Source organism: Carica papaya, chromosome 2 (assembly GCF_054855325.1).
Source record: "Carica papaya isolate Zhongbai chromosome 2, ASM5485532v1, whole genome shotgun sequence".
NCBI classification, from domain to species: Eukaryota; Viridiplantae; Streptophyta; class Magnoliopsida; order Brassicales; family Caricaceae; genus Carica; species Carica papaya.
Window position 1 is genome coordinate 34,199,558 of NC_142310.1, and position 17,174 is coordinate 34,216,731.

A 17,174-nucleotide genomic window follows, 5' to 3' on the forward strand; every position below is an offset into this window, starting at 1 on the left:
TTTTTCTTTCAAAAATACTCTTAAGACCCAAATTTTCACTTATTTTTTTCAAAATTATTTTTATTTTCTTCATCCATCAAATTTAATTCATTTTTACTCCAAAATAAAATTAAAAAAATTAAAAAATTGCATTTAAATAAATTTAATTTACATTACATTCAAACTTGGGCATTACACTACTCAATTCTCAAACTCTTTCATTATACATAATATAATTTTATCAACATAAATCATAATTTTATTAGTGGAATATAGAGCAGAATGGAATAAACAAAATCAACTATATCATACTCCATCTTCTTGCCCTTGATATTTGATTTAGTATACTTCAAATTCTCATCTTGGATCAACATGTGTTTGATATATAAAGAACAATATCCACAACTAGCTTCCTAATAAACAATTCCAAGCCAGTTTAAGGTCCTCAAGAATACCATGTAGCTCAACCTCCACGAGGTCTATAAAGCTTGGCATACAATGGAAGTCTTATACTCATTGACCACGATTATCTCGAAAGTACTCCTAGTTGTCACAAGACCAAAGTTACCACGCACTGAATCATTAGTGTTAAGCTCATGTCATCTTTCGTGGAGAACTTTCCGATTCACCCACATAAGTTGAACGAATCTATTATAGTTGACACGAGATATTTGACTACATAAATTTAAAAGTTGTTAGTATAATATTACAATAGTATTTTTATATTATTCAATTCATAAATGTATATTTACTCAAATTAAAAAAAAAAACAAAACTTAAGGCTTATAATATTACCAAGTTATTGTATAATTTACTTTTTTTGCACAAATATCTTATTTATTTATTTATTTTTATTTTTATTTTATTATTCCTCATATATAATACATGTGTACGTACACACGTAGACATACATTAATATTTATATACAATTTTTCTTTTTTAGTTGAAGTGACAAATTAAACGTGTCATGCATACTTATCAAATGCAGCATATGCTTATTATGGTATATACATACATATATATATATGTAAGAGTACCACATAATAGTGGCGGTTATATACTATATTTGATCACACTGAATAACAAATATGCTTATTTTTCATTAATGTTATTATTAAAATATTTTTCTCAATTTAGTTGTAACTGTTGTTCTGGAACATAACTCAGTAATTTCATAAATACTACCACAGAAGCAAAGCCAACTGTGTTAGAAGACATGTAATTAAATACTATTTGTCTTCATGTGTTATATGAATGTATATGTACAATAAACTTGAGACAGCTTTAAATGCAGGAACCATTTAAGAATCCAGTTTTAGAGTGAATTTAATGCAAGTTTCTTGCTTTAAATTACCCCACAAAACATGTTTCCTAGGAGATTGACTCGTACATTCAGTTCCCTTTTCTCCATCTTTCCTCTTGCTTCGCGGCCTTCACCTCAGTTGCAGGAGGTATGTGTCTCTTCTTTTCCTCTTCGTCTGATTTCTTCCAATCATATACATTTTCGACGACAACGAAAAAGAGAAACAGAAAAGTGGGAACTAAAGAATTTGACTACTTTGCAATAGAAAAGTAAGTAGCCGTTTAGTTCTAACTAAAATTGATAAATGATCTAATAGCGTACGATTCGGATTAGAAGGTTAAAACATAAATTTTTATCTCGAGTTGTTATTGTCGATATTTAAGAAATTTAAATAGAGTGCGGTAGAAGCACAAGCACAATGACTAGTATTTTGATTAAGCATACTAGGACTAATATCGTAGTTAGAATCGTAATCTGAAAAAAAAAATGAAGTAAACTAAATTAGATTATGTTGAGATTAGTGGTAACCCAAAATAAAATATCTTCTACTTTTACATTTTACTGTCTTAATTATTAGAATTTTGAATTAAGTAAGAAATAAATTTCTTAGGATTCAACAATACTAATAAATATCATATATATATATATATATATATGTATTGTTTACCAAAAAAATTACTGCAAGAAAAGTTAAATTTATAAATGGTTTGAGCTTCACTTAAAATTTTGTTATGACTCAATTTCACTTGATTTTGGTATGACTCTATTTCTTAAGACTGTGAATTGCTCTGTTTTTTTTTTTTTTTTTCTTTTTGGAATTTTATTCAATAGAAAACAGAGAACCTGAAAGTTTCAAGTCCTTAGCAAGAAACAAGCAGGACCCGATGTTTCTGTTAAGAGCACTGCCAGCAATTATTGCGGCTTTCATCTTTGCCATGAGCTGCTCCGCCGTCTCTTTTGAAGCCACCAGCACAAAATATTCAGCCATTACAAGACATTACAAGTTCAATGTAAGTATATTTCGTGTACAAGTAAAGCAGAAAATCTAACAAAATTCTCGAGCAAGATCAAACATGTACTAAATTTACCTGTTAAGTTAGGTGGCACGATCTCATTAGCTTTAATCATGACCGAATTATTCATGATTGGTTATGGATTTCTTGATTACAGGTAGTACTGAAAAACATTACCCGGTTGTGCCATTGGAGGAGCGTTGTCACTGTTAATGGGAAGTTCCCCAGTCCTAGGATTATTGCTCGAGAAGGTGATCGTTTAGTGATAAAGGTGGTGAATCATATCCCGGATAATGTAACTCTTCACTGGTACTTATTCAAAATCAACAAAAACTTTTAGCAATTTCATTAGAGGGGTACTAATTGAAAATTAATTATGTGTTAATTTGTATTGTTGGATGGATGATTGAAGGCATGGAATTCGACAAATTCGAAATGGGTGGGCAGATGGGCCAGCATATATCACACAGTGTCCTATTCAGACGGGGCAGAGTTATGTGTACAACTTTACTACTGTTGGCCATAGAGGAACTTTCTTTTATCATGCTCATATTTCGTGGCTAAGAGCTTCTGTCTATGGGCCCTTAATCATCCTCCCTCCTCACCATGCCTCTTTTCCATTTCCCAAACCCTACAAGGTAGTCCCCATATTGTTCGGTAAGTATATCTACCCGAAATTATTTTGGTGTATTGAAATTGGACTGAAGTGAGGTACATAATGTGATTTTCAGAACTAATGTCATATGGCTAAATCTGAATTACAGGAGAGTGGTTTAATTCTGATCCTGAGGCAGTTATTAAGGAGGCTCTTTGGACCGGAAACGGTCCAAATGTGTCCGATGCCTACACCATTAATGGTCTCCCAGGTTTCTTGTACAACTGTTCTGCCAAAGGTACTTATCTGATAAAAAAATTATCAATACATAGCTTTTCTGATAAAAAATCGAGGGTGAGTAACCGGGTTCTTGCTCTTTTCTCTGCTAAACAGATACATTCAAGTTAAAGGTGAAGCCTGGGAAGAAATACCTCATTCGTCTGATCAATGCTGCACTCAACGATGAGCTCTTTTTCGGGATAGCTAACCATAGTTTTACAGTTGTTGAGGCAGATGCAGCCTATGTCAAGCCATTTCAGACAGATATATTGTTCCTAGGACCTGGACAGACCACAAATGTGATTCTGGAAACCAAACCAAACTACTCCAATGCCAGGTTCATCATGCTGGCCAGACCCTATTTCACTGGCTTAGGAACCTTTGACAATTCTACAGTAGCCGGTATCCTTGAATATGTCCGGAACAATCGTAACCATTCAGATTCTCCAGACAGGCTGAAACACCGTCAAGTTTTCAGACCAGTTCTTCCTCCAATTGGTGGCACAGATTTCGTTGCTGATTTTACCAGAAGGTTTCGCAGTTTGGCTAATCAGGAATTCCCAGTCAAGGTGCCTAAAACTGTGGATAGACATTTTATCTTCACAATCGGAGTAGGCACGAAACAATGCCCCGAAAACCAGACCTGTTTAGGACCTGGTGGGGCGAAATTCTCAGGCTTTGTTAATAACATTTCATTTATTCTCCCCTCTGAAGCACTACTTGAAACTCATTTTCTTGGCCAATCATTATCGGAAAAGGATCCTGATCATAATCAGACATGCTCCTATGATTTCCCTAGCTTCCCTCTAGACCCATTTAATTACACAGGGAACCCACCTAGTAACACTCTTGTGAAGCATGGAACTAGAGTTGTGTTGCTGCCATTTAATACCAGTGTAGAGCTTGTGTTACAGGGGACTAGTATCCTGGGTTATGAGAGTCACCCTATTCATCTCCATGGCTACAATTTTTATGTTGTTGGCCAGGGTTTTGGCAATTTTGATCCTGACAAGGACACTGCAAATTTCAATCTTGTTGATCCTGTTTTGAGGAATACTGTTGGGGTACCCTCCGGTGGCTGGGCCGCTGTTCGATTCTTTGCAGATAATCCGGGTAAGTATTCTTCCATTTTCTGAATTCGTAGTACCTTAATCCTCACTCCATGTTTAAAGAAATATGATTGATCAATTTAACTCTTATTGAACCTAAATGTGATGTGTTGAGCAGGGGCCTGGTTTATGCACTGCCATTATGAAGCTCATATGAGCTGGGGGTTAGAGATGGCTTGGATAGTCATGGAAGGAAAACTGCCAAATCAGAAGCTGCTTCCTCCACCGCCTGATCTTCCCAAATGCTAATTTTCAGAAACTAAAAAGGCATAAGCCTCTTTTCGGACATGTGGAGGAAAGACGAAAGGAAAAATAATTTTTGATGTTTATAACATCAAGTGATTTTTCTTAAAAGAAGGAAAATTTTTTAATGTTTTGATGAAATTAATATTTCTCCTTTCTTTCATGTTAATTATTCCGAATTCAAATCCCATTTTTTAAGCTTACTTTACGACCAAAATTTTTAATCGAAGTACGATACCCGGGACTTAATCACAACTTGGTTAATATTTTGTTTGAACCTGAATTATTAATTCTAAAAAGTTAAAATTGTTAATAATGTATGACTTGAACATTTACATATATTATCCGAGAAGTACATATATTTTCAATACGACTATTGAGCTTATAACATTTGGGTACACTAGTCCCATACCAATCTCTAGAGCCTACATCAAGTAGAATAATTGTTCTGTTGGTTGGTGGCAATACTGATAGAAAACATTGACTGTACTGTACTACTAAAAGAAAAACAGCCAAAGGATGAAAAAAAAAAGGACACTGGAACAGGATTAAATTTACCCAAATCTTTATCTGGCTTCTTCATGTATTATGAGGATTAATTAGTAGAGAATACCAAGATTAAGATTCAAAATAACCCATTTTAATTAACCTTCTAATCTAAAGATTTTATACACTGAACTCATCTCTAGTTTAATTCATCCATCATCCCCAGCCTCATCCAGATTTAGTTTCTTCGATTCTGCTCTTTTCGACCCATTTCTGCATTGGTTAAGCAGAAGTTTAAACAAATACAAGGATAATTAAGATCATTTAACCATTGACACAGTTAAAGAGCTATGCAAGTAGGCTTAAGAAGATGTGGGTTCAACTCTTCGGGTTGATATTAGGTGAGAATTTAAATTCAGAAACGTATACATACATCATCTATGTAAATGAGTGTGTGTATAATATTTTATGTAAGAATCAAGGTAATGACTTTCTGATGAATCCCCCATTTTCTAAAAGTGGAAAAGGTGGTTTTTGCATTTCCAATGCAGATCCATTTTCTAATAATGTCTTCCTCCTATAATATATTATATTGGCAGTTTCCAGCAGCTGACATAAAGGAATCTCCCACTCATCAAGAACACAAGAAAAAGAGAAGTTCAAAAAACAAAAAAAAAAAAAAAAACGGAAACTAGTAAGTTTGGTTAGTTGTTGAGAGATCTGATTTGATTGATACATGAAGTTAGAAAAAAATATTGAAGAGAAAAGAAAGAAAATGGCTGGATATAATACTGAATCTTGCTAGTTTAGATAATATTAACTCGAACTGTCTGAAAATTTAGAGAAAACAAAAAAAAAAAAAGAAGAAAAAAGAAATTTCTATCTATGATTTTACAAAATGGGTTTGGCATGAAATTTAATCAAGAACAATCCTGCAAAAAGATTTAGAAAAAGGAAAAATCCTTTGTTTTGGTCTTCGTACCTTCAAGAATCTCCATGTTTATGCCAGCAAACAAGCATGGCAACACAGCGCCTCATGATGTAAAATCTTGCCTTCTGTTCCTTGGCCAAGCTGCTGCATTTTCTTGTAATGGAGGAACCTTTCTGGGAATAGCTTCTAGGTAGCGGACACTTTGAAGACGAAGAAGAAGAAGACGAGGAGCATTTTGTGGAAGAACTTTTAATGAGGAGTGGGGATTTTGAAGAACTCTTTGTCGAAAAACTCCTTGTGAAAACAGACTTGGAAGAAGAAGAAGAAGAAGATGATGATGATGCAGAGTAATGGTAGCTACTTGAAGCTTCCTTCTTCGACGGCTTCCACTTGTCATCCATGTAAATTTTCACTCTAATCTAATCGCTGCAGAAAAAAGATAAATGGGTTGTGATTTTTCCTCTCTTTGATCTCTTCTTCTTTGAATATATAGCTTTTCTTTCGTGATTTCTATGAGTAAAAACAGAGAAAAACAGAGAGCCGGAGAAGAAGGTTGGTTTTAAGTTTTGAAGTTTTTTTAAGTTCAGCCATAAACAAGTGGGACTTTCTGTGTTTTATATACTGGTGTTATGGGTGCGGATAGTAAGAGGGTATATATTTTGAAGTGTCAAAACTACGTAGTTTTGTACAAAAATTATTGTGTTATATTTGCATGATATGGCTATGATTATTGGTGTCGTGGCACAATTCTATTGGCTGCTCTGTCTGAGAAATCAAGGTATGACTCTCTGGGAAAATAAAGAAAAGAATAACAAGATGGATCAAGCTTTTATGCATTCTTGAATTTATGAACCTTCTACCACTTTTTTTATCTTTATTTATTTATTTTTATTTTTTTGAGATAATTATTGCACCATACTCCATTATATGATCTCTTTTTTTTTTTTTAATTCTTCATTTCCCAATTCGCCAAATTATATATATATATATATATTTTTTTTTTTTCTTCGTTATTTTTATTATATAATATTAATATCAATATACGTAGTAATACAATTTGAATTAAATACATAATATTTTATAAAATAATTAACGTATCAACAATCAATCAATTTAAAAACTTATTTATTATCGAACTCAATAAACATATTTTCAAATTTATTTTTAATAAATCTACTGAATTTATTTTTTAAAGAAAAAATATTAAAAATAAGGGTAGAGAGAGTAGGAAGGGGACAGTGAAGAGCAGACAGTAGTTAGCTGGTTCTTGTGATAAGGGATGTGCGCATTGCTGAACAAAAGAAGACAGTATCTCTTTGTAATAATAATTCATTATTCATATACATATATATATATATATACACACACACACACACACACATATATTTTTTACCCTTGGGTGAAAAACCACAACAGAATATTTACCATTCCATTGATTTCCATTTTAGTTTTTACAATTTACTGGATTTCAAACCTGAGTACACTGTTGTTTACTATTCACTTACTTCCCTTGCTCTGCTTGTTTGATCTTCCCCTCCCTTGAATTTATCAGAAAATTTTTTGCCCTTCAAATCTTCATACCAACAACTTACCCCATATATATATATATATATATATATATATACATACATATATATTTATATATAAAGTTATAATGTTTTAATTTGAAGTTGACTCTCTGTCATCTTTCTCAGTAATTCTTTTTTTTTTTTTTGAGATAAGTTTTATCTAATTAAGTTGTTGGCATATATATATATATATATATATATGAAGATTTGATATTTATTCCATAACTTGTCAAAAAAAAATGAAAAAAAAAATTATAATTTCAAATTAAACATTATATAAAAATTACTCGCAATATAAATATTTTATATATAATTAAATCAATTTATATATTTAACTTCATAGTAACTCGATTTATATTTTTACTTGTAAACAATGAAATCGAAACACTATTTATTTTTGGATTAGTTAGTTCAGAATTAGAATTAGTATTTCATAGAATTAAAATATAAACTAAATTCAATAAGCTTTTGAGAAAATAATTTCTTACCACCTCGAACAAAAATTTATTCCGACCAAAATAATTTTCGAATTATTATACATGCACAATATTGAATATTTTACTTTGTAATTGCAAATAAGTTACACCCATATCTTTTGTAAGTAATGCAATTATACTTAAAATCATATTTTTATTAATTAAACGATATATAAATATCAATTACAATATATATATAACAAAAAACAAATTTTAAACGAGAATGCAATCTGATTTTAACTCACTTTTTTTATGTAAAAAAACAAAGTAGTGGGTGATGATTTCATAAAATTTAATTTTAATAAACAGGATTCTTATTAGTCGCGAAGTGATTAGGGTTTTGGGTGCAAAGCCGAATTTTCTATGTATTGTTACAATATATTTTAGGATCTCTCAATATATATAAACAACTGATATAACTCGTAATATATATATTAACAACTCTATCTCTTTTACTTTTCTGTTTTTATTTACTGGCTTATTTATATATATGTATATGTATCGGACAACTATGATTAGAAATATGAACTATTACCATCCGAGAAAAGAGAACCATTACTACTGCTTATATGTATATATTTAAAAAGGAAGAATGGGTGTTTCATTAGTTACTATTATATATATATATATATATATATATATTATATGAGTGGAAAGTATTTGTGTATGACTCTTGTCTTCTATTCTTCAACTTCTTGAACTCCTCGGATTCTGTTTCTTTAGTTTACTTTTATTAGAATAGAAACTTTGGTGTAAGATTAAGACTTCTGAATTCTCCTGTTTTTCATTAGTCACCTTGTGATTCAACTTTAGTACTTAAAACAATCCTAATTAAATCAAACACCCAGGTAATTAATTAATTATATATATATATATATGCACCTAAGAATTAGTACAGTCTGGGGTAATTATAAATATATAAAATTAATGTGCAGAATTTAGATTCACATGCACATGCACGAAGCATCTGGATCAGCAACGAGAAGGGTTTTAAATTGTAAATTAATTAATTAATTAATTAATTAAAATATTAAAAATATGAATCGGACGGCCTCAAATTTAGAAATATATCACATGATGCTCTGCTAATGCTGAACTCAACATGTGATGAAATTTGATTTTTTGTGTAAATCCCATTCTTAATTTTTTTTATTTATTTTTTTTAAAAAAGTACAAATTATTATTACGAGATTAAATTGTTTATAAATACTATAAATTCTTCTGTTCAATGTGAAAAATCTGAAGTTTACGACTTACCCACTAATTATTATTATTAATTATTTGTAAGAGGAAACTCTCAGCTCCATTTTTGAGGTGATACGTGTCGATATTTCACATATTTTTAAGATGGAATACAATTTTCCAACAGAGATATAAATAATATAGTTGATTGGTTTGACTCAGTCAAAGTTTTTTCTGATTCCTAAATTTGTTTAGTCATCTAATAATACATACACACACACATACATACATAAAAGAAGTGTATTCACAAGCACCAGTCAAATTTATTTATTAACTTATACTCGTGAAAGTCAAATATATATTGGATAAAAAGTTTTCACATTTTGTAAGACATAAAAGGAAAGGCAAAGATTTGATAAGATTACCAACTTGTTTCCTAATCTATTCATTCATATATTTGGTTGTATGGGCTTGACCAATTCCTTCTTTTACATACATGCAAATCAATTATAACAAAGAGATTTGATTGGTCAAACACAAATGTGTGAATGGTGGTCGAAGCTCAAGTCACATGGTGTGTTGTGGTGGCTAAAAAATCCACCTTTTTTTTTATTTTTTGCAAAAATAATGTTTTCAAGTTTATAAGCAAAAAATAAAAAAATAAAAAATAAAATAAAAATCATGTGGAGTTGGGAATATTGAGGAGTAGGGTGACCCACATGCAGGCATGTGAGCTGCACAAGCATGGTCAGTGGGGGGAGGTTGCCTTATAAAGATATGGACCCATCGTACCACACCCAATAAAAATATTACTACCCAAATTTTCATTTATATATATATATATATATATATTATACACACACACACACAGAGACCCAGATTGAGAAGACAGAGAGAGAGATTAAATTTTAATTTTTTAAAATAAGAAATTTTGGAAAACAATGAATTTATAATTTAATATTGAGGATGTGATGGAGCCGTAGATTGCAGCTTTTGAGGCTCCGTTAATAATTGAGTTGGGTTTTTAAGGCCCACAACCCTCACATCCCTGACTCCAGCAAACCCCGAACTTCCTCATTTATTATCTTCAACACGAATTTCAATATTCAATAATAATAATTCATTCAAATATATTCTCAGCTAAACAAAATTTTAAATTAGAATTTTTAAAATTAATTCTTACAATGTTATTATAATTTCACAGTTAAATCAATTTTTATTATTAAAATCTTAATTTTTTTAGAAAAATTATTAATTTTTAAGATATTTCCCCATATATAATATATATATGTATATATATTTCAAATTTAATTTAGTTAAGCATTATACTTTCGTATATCTATATTTAAAAACCCAAACACAATATGCAAATACATATCTTCTAAAAAAATAATAATTTTATATAAACCAAATAAATAAAAGCAAAGATGTTAAACTGTGATATAAATATATATATATGTAAGATTTAAAAGGTGTGAATTAAATTACAAATTAACAGTAAAAAACTAATTATATAGTGCTAATAATAATAATAATAATAATTAATTAATTAATTAATAATCATAATGAAAGAGAAAAGATTATATGTTTAATGAGCATGCTCTCTCTCTCTCTCTATATACATATGTGTGTGTGTGTAATCACCATTCTCTATCTATATTCTTATAGATCTATGTATGTACATGCATGTGTATATATACGCTGCTTTTAAAGCCCCTACTCCATAATCAGATTATCAAAGTTAACCAAGAAATTAATCACATGCATATATGAGAAACTAATGAGATTAAAAGAGTTGCTATTACATTTAAGTATGATATTATATATGTGTGTGTGTATTTACTGTAAAAGTTTAGATATAAGAGCAGAAATCACCTGATCATCATGATATCATCAGAGCTGCAGACATATCTCTCCAACATATATTCCATTTCCTCAGACTTTAAAGCCAAAGAGAATTTTCTGCAGAGATCAAGGTCAGTCAAACATTATAGCCAGCTACGCTACCTAAAATCATGAAATTGATCATAACAGCTAGCCCCAGGAATCAAAATATATATATGTCAAATACATATCGCTTCTCCATTATATATATGTATGTGGGTACATGCGTCTGAAACATGTTTAAGCTAATATAAGATAATATAATTAAAACAAAACATATTTCTTTGGATAAACATCATGGCTTCTAGCAGAGCAAGGGCTGCAATCGATAAATATAACATATAATTTATGTTGGCTATTTGTCAGATATTATGTAAATTAGGATATCATACTTGTGCAAATTGTAATTGATACGTTTGTCTAGCTAATCAAGTTTATACAGAATATTAGTAAAGTCTTTAACTTTTAAAATTAACATTTCAAATTCCAATTGATTTTCTCCACGAGAAAATAATTAGCAGCACCAGCAGGCCAACGAAATAGATCGAGCAAATGAAGGTAGCAAGGAAAATCTGAAGAGAGAATTACAGTGAAGTTAAATTTACTTAAATCAACTTATATATTACCTTAATTCCCCGCAGCCAGCTTGTTGGATCTTGAAGAACCGTCTTTGAGATTTCGAATAGAAGTGTGTTTGTGTATATATAAATATATATAGGCACGTATCTGTGGATGCAGCATCATCAAGATTCCCATTTCGGAGAGAAGCTTTTGATCAAGTCGATCGATTAAAAAGAGCTTATCATCACAAAAGTTTTGTTGTGAATCTTGATGATGCCGCACGCACAAACACCGTCTGCTCTGGTGTGGTGGCCCTGAGATCTGTAATAACCCTCCCCCATGCAACTGAAAGGAATACATATATATATATATATATGTGTGTGTATATATATGAGTATGCAAAACCCTAATCCTTTAAAAAGAAAAACTGCCCATCTAGTAAAAGTGGAAGCCCGGATGAAAAAGCGAGCAACACCCACCTTATGAAAACATGATTGTTTTCAACTCTGTGCACAGGAAAATCTAGTCCCAGATAGGTTAATCATAAGAGAGATACATACGGAAATTATAAAAGAAAAAGAGACCGACCTAGGGCAGGAAAAAAGAAGAGTAGGCACCTTGACCTATCTCTATATATTAATCAATTGCATTCATGTAGCTATACGTAGATATGTATGTATCGAAGTAGGAGAAGAAAACCTTGATAAGATGATATTCTCAATTCGATTTTCGGAAAAATTGATTTTTCCGCAGTAAAACAAATACAAAAACAAGCTAAAAGAATTGCTTAATTAGGAAACAAGAAGACATAGGAATAGGTTAGTGAGAGTTTTGAGGAGGGAAGGGAAAGTGGAGGAGAGCATTTATAGGGAAGGCTGAATAAGGAGTTACTTAGATGATTACTTTGATGTTAGCAAAAGATATTTTATTTATATATATATATGTATATAATTTAATTGGAAGTAACAATTGGATTTGTAAAATGGTCTTGTGACCTTCACTAGTTTTCATTAATAGACTATAATCAATTATTTCATAAATTTAATTTAAGTAATGGAAAATAATTTAATTTTTTAAAATGATTTATAAGCATGATATGGTGTCAAAGGATGACAATCCATGGTGCACCAAACAGTGCAATGAGAGTGGCGGAGACCGTTCTTCTCCCCTTATAAATACTTCTTTTTTGTATTAAATAAAAAAAAAGATAAGAATACGGAGAAAACACGGATTATGATTTCTCTCTCTAATTGCTTTATCTTCATTTTTCATTCTTTCTTTGATAAAAACTTTTATGATATCATAACCATGATAAATAACAAGAACTCCAACTCAACCTCTTTTTAAAACCCAATTTCATCGAGTGGAATCACCTTTGATCATTCCCATCTAAGCAGTTTATACAGAGAAGCTTGCAAGGATACGAATTGCGTAAATGCCATGGGAGCTGAAATTAGTGCACTGAAGAAGAACAGAACTTGGATGATCATAAATCTGTCACTCAATGAAAAAATTATATGATATAAGTGGGTGGACAAATTCAAATTCAATATTGATGGTATAGTGAAAAGATTTAGTGCAGAGTTAGTTGTTAAGTGATCTACACAAAGAGAATAGGTAGATTATCATGAGACCTTTACCAGTGGCAAAGATTGCTATGAGATTATCTTAACAAAGTAAAATCAAAAGTCTATGAGCTGATGTATGTTAATAGTATGACATACTATCAACATAAATTCTTTAACAGAGTTTTAAGCAATCAAAGACTGATCATAACTTGTTTGTGAAGATGATGGAAGAAAGTTCATTTGCTATATTGGCTTATGTCAACTATATAATTATAGTAAGTAATAATATAAAATCATAGAGTATTTAAAATTAGTAATGAATTAGAAATTTAAAATTAAAGATTTGAGAGATCTCAAATACTTCTTTGAGATAGAAGTTGCATAATCAAAGAATTTACCAGAGACTATACTTTTGATTTGTTGAGTGAAGTAGAGATATCGAAAGCATAAGCTTTAAGATTGCCATTAGATCATAGTTGAAGCTATCGAGATAAGATGGTGAACTCATTTTTAATCTAACAATGTATTAGAAATTTATTGACAGGTTGATATATCTAACTCTCTCAAGACTAAATTTATGGAATATCCGCGTAATGAACGTGCCAATACTGCTTATAAGGTACTCAAATACATTGAAGGTACTTAAAGGCAAAAATTATTTTACTCATCTTCTTTGAAAACACAAAGCTTACAGCGATAGTAATTAACGAATTACTATTTTTCTTTCTGAGATCATTCATGATTTCTTAAAAAATTATAAATCATAAAATAAGTAATTGAGAAAAAAAATGTTAAGTAATAGAAAAATAGTTAAAAATTCATGTTAATTTATAGATAAACACTTTATGATTCCAAAATCATCAATCCTGATAAGAAGTACTTTAAGCCCACTTAAAACTCATACAGGTGTCTGAAAAAGAAGTAGAGTAGTAAGATCTACCAGACGAACATGACACAAAGGCTGTGTATGTATATATATATGTATTATATTAAAAGAAGAGATACGTACAGATAGAGAAAAGCTACAGGAATAATCCTCATGTAATGGTAATTAGATAAAACATTAAACAGTGTTTGAAACGGAATATATTGTGGAAAGAGACCACAGATTATATATCTAAAGCCTGGCTTTCCCCACAGTGGATTCTCTCTGCAACTCATCTTTTCATTTAACACCCACTCATTTTATTATATTTATTTTTAACTACCTTTAACTTTTAAATTTTATATATACACCCACAAACATTTTATTAATTAATTCTCTTGTCAGAAAAAAAAAAAAAAAAAGATCATCAGTTTAAATTCCAATGAAGTTATGGCTTAAATTATAATTTATTAGTGTTTAAAATTTGATATCACTAATTTTTTTTTAATTTTATAATTTTTATTTGTTTTAAACATTCAAATTTCTTTATTTTCTTACAAAAAAATTAAAATAATTGGATAATTAAATAAATTAATTATTACTTAATATTTTTATTAATTAATAAATAACTTTAATAAAAAGCTTTTTTGAGTTGTTTTTAAAGAACTTAATTATAATTTAATCTTTTTTTTTTGTTAACACGTAAAATAAATAAAAAATATTAAAAATTAAATTGTAACGAGAAAAATAATAAAAATTAATTTATATCAAATATTAAATATTGTGAACTAATTTATAATTTACTCTAAAAAATTAATCTCTATAATTAGTAATTCATAAACAAATATTTAGATGCTAATGATTGTCTAGAACCTCTATAATCATGTCGAAAACATATAATTAGGTTTTTTATTTTTTTTCTTTAACTAAAGACAGAAAGACATATTGCTATCACTACTTAATTATTCAAATACTATTAAGATTGTAGCTAAGATTCAGTCACTTTGGTGCTTTAATGATATCACTAACTAAAATTCTTCCTATTCAGATATATACATACATATATATATATATATATGTACGCGTATAATATATCTATATCTATATATATACACGTGTGAAGCTAACATGTTTGTACTTCGTTGGCACAAAGCAAGAGCATCTAGGTTAAAGAAACAAACATTTATAATATCATGGTTAAGTGTGTACGAAAAGAACACACACACACACACACACACACACGTGTATATATATATATATATATCCACCTAAAAAATGTTTCAAATCAGTAACATCAAAAACCCAACGGATGGGTCCAGTGTAGCTGACTTCACGTGATGGTCGTATTTCACTTCATCAAAATAAGATGAAAATTTTTATAGAAGTAATTATCTATATATTTATTTAATTTAATTATCTAAATATTTAATAAAAATAATAAATATTGTATTTCATTATAATAAAATTTAATTTAATTTTCATAACTCTTCACCGACATATTATGTATTTATAACATTATTATAAATTTTATTGAATCAAATATTATATATTTTAAATTGATTATCTTAAAATAACATAAAATATTAATTATTAAATTTATCTGGGCCATACTTTGATGTACTTTCTAATAGCATATTTTTTGTGATTAATTAATTTTTAACAATAATAAGAAACGTCATAATTCAAAGGCACGATCAAATTTCAAAGTATTTTCTGTTTTAGATCAACATTGAGCAAGTGGGATTAAGGTAAGGTTACATGGCACTTACACTAAATTAATCATGATTGTAATTTGAAAGTGTAATCGTGTGCTGTACGTGTAAAGGCAAGAGACAGAGTGACTCCCTTTAATTATTTGTTTATAATTTTAATTAACTATTAATTAAACTATTTGGAATCTGTTTAATCGGCGTAATGTGGGGCTAAAGTGAGGATTATCATATGCTTTAAGGACTATAGTTAAATACAAATATGTATATTTAATAAATTAATTAAACAAAGCCAATGCACTTCCTTTTGTTGAGTTGAGGATTAATTAGTAGATTAGTGACAACCGCCGCCTCCTAATTATTAAAAAAAAAAAAAAAAAAAAACAATCTATCCACTAATTGGTGATTGTATATATAACATATTATATATATATATATATATGTAGATATAGATAAATCTCTTAGATGAACAAACTAGTATAACTTTTAAAAAGGAGGGTGTCTTATTTGGAATTATTAATTTGGTATTTTTTTCGGTAAATTTTGCTTTCAAATTATACTTGAACTAATATTCATTCCGCAAATTAAATCATTATCAAATATAGTTTTATAATTAAATTATTTTTTAATCTTATCAAAGCTAGACTATCATCGGTTGTATTAAAAGATTTATGAAACATATTATCTCATTCAATATTTACTTATTACAAAACCCATCCATTTTAATTTCTGTAAAACTTTTAATTATAACATTTTAATTTATTCATTTGGGAATATAAAAATTAAATTAATGACTAATAAGAAAAAAATAAATATTGATAATCAAATTTAAAAACATATTTTACTAGACTCCATCTGTAATACGCGGATCCAAAATTTGGTTTGAAATTAATTTTAAAAATTAAAATTAATATATAAAAATATAATTCATAAATTTTTATTTAATGTAAAAATTAAAAAAAATAGGTGCATGATAAAATTGAAATAATTTTGAGAAAAATGGATGAAAATTTGAGTTCATGAGTATTTTTTTTAAAAAAATTGAAAACTAGCAATCAAAATGCAATTTAAAAAAAATGTGCCACGTAGAATTGCACAGTCAACAGCCTCGACGAACTGGAGCACACTGCGTGGTAAGACATGTTGATTTGGTGCCGTGCGGGAGGCCACGCTGTCAATCGGTGTACTCGCAATCGGACGACCTGGATTTGTTCCCGCGCGTGTGGACGGTCCGGATCCGTTCCCTCCTTAGTCATGATCGAACAGTCGCGATTAAACTTGATAAATGACCCAGATTCGTTCCCTCTTCAAATGCGATCGTATGGTCCAAATTAAATTGCGAAGAACGGTTCAAATTCATTTTCTTTTATAATACGATCAGACAGTCGAGATCAAACATGATAGACGACTTAGATTAAAGAGA

At 29.6% G+C, this 17,174-nt stretch overlaps 2 protein-coding genes and 1 long non-coding RNA gene across 3 annotated transcripts; 1 reads left to right on the top strand and 2 right to left on the bottom strand.

Moving 5' to 3' along the window:
• Positions 1-2,117: 2,117 nt before the first annotated feature.
• On the top strand, positions 2,118-4,677 carry LOC110812103 (laccase-2-like). Its single transcript, XM_022038779.2, has 6 exons — positions 2,118-2,292; positions 2,453-2,604; positions 2,708-2,952; positions 3,060-3,188; positions 3,284-4,282; positions 4,397-4,677. Exons 1-6 carry the CDS (start codon positions 2,167-2,169, stop codon positions 4,525-4,527), a joined length of 1,782 nt encoding a protein of 593 aa, XP_021894471.1. The 5' UTR covers positions 2,118-2,166; the 3' UTR covers positions 4,528-4,677.
• A 397-nt stretch (positions 4,678-5,074) lies between these two features.
• Positions 5,075-6,761, bottom strand: LOC110812198 (small polypeptide DEVIL 18-like). Its single transcript, XM_022038903.2, has 2 exons — positions 5,990-6,761; positions 5,075-5,280 (listed from the first exon to the last, which is right to left on the bottom strand). The coding sequence occupies exon 1, from the start codon at positions 6,337-6,339 to the stop codon at positions 5,992-5,994; it is 348 nt and encodes a 115-aa protein (XP_021894595.1). The 5' UTR covers positions 6,340-6,761; the 3' UTR covers positions 5,075-5,280; positions 5,990-5,991.
• Positions 6,762-10,932: 4,171 nt separating this feature from the next.
• LOC148268997 (uncharacterized) lies at positions 10,933-12,488 on the bottom strand. Its single transcript, XR_015817324.1, has 2 exons — positions 11,675-12,488; positions 10,933-11,126 (listed from the first exon to the last, which is right to left on the bottom strand). It is a non-coding gene; the product is annotated as an uncharacterized LOC148268997 (long non-coding RNA).
• Positions 12,489-17,174: the final 4,686 nt, after the last annotated feature.

Bases quoted from the DNA above. Each gene is read 5' to 3' on its own strand.
- LOC110812103 (XM_022038779.2), top strand. From the start codon at position 2,167: ATGTTTCTGTTAAGAGCACTGCCAGCAATTATTGCGGCTTTCATCTTT. The intron at 2,605-2,707 runs GTACTTATTCAA...GGATGATTGAAG, and splicing joins GATAATGTAACTCTTCACTG to GCATGGAATTCGACAAATTC. The intron at 4,283-4,396 runs GTAAGTATTCTT...TGTGTTGAGCAG, and splicing joins ATTCTTTGCAGATAATCCGG to GGGCCTGGTTTATGCACTGC.
- LOC110812198 (XM_022038903.2), bottom strand. From the start codon at position 6,339: ATGGATGACAAGTGGAAGCCGTCGAAGAAGGAAGCTTCAAGTAGCTAC.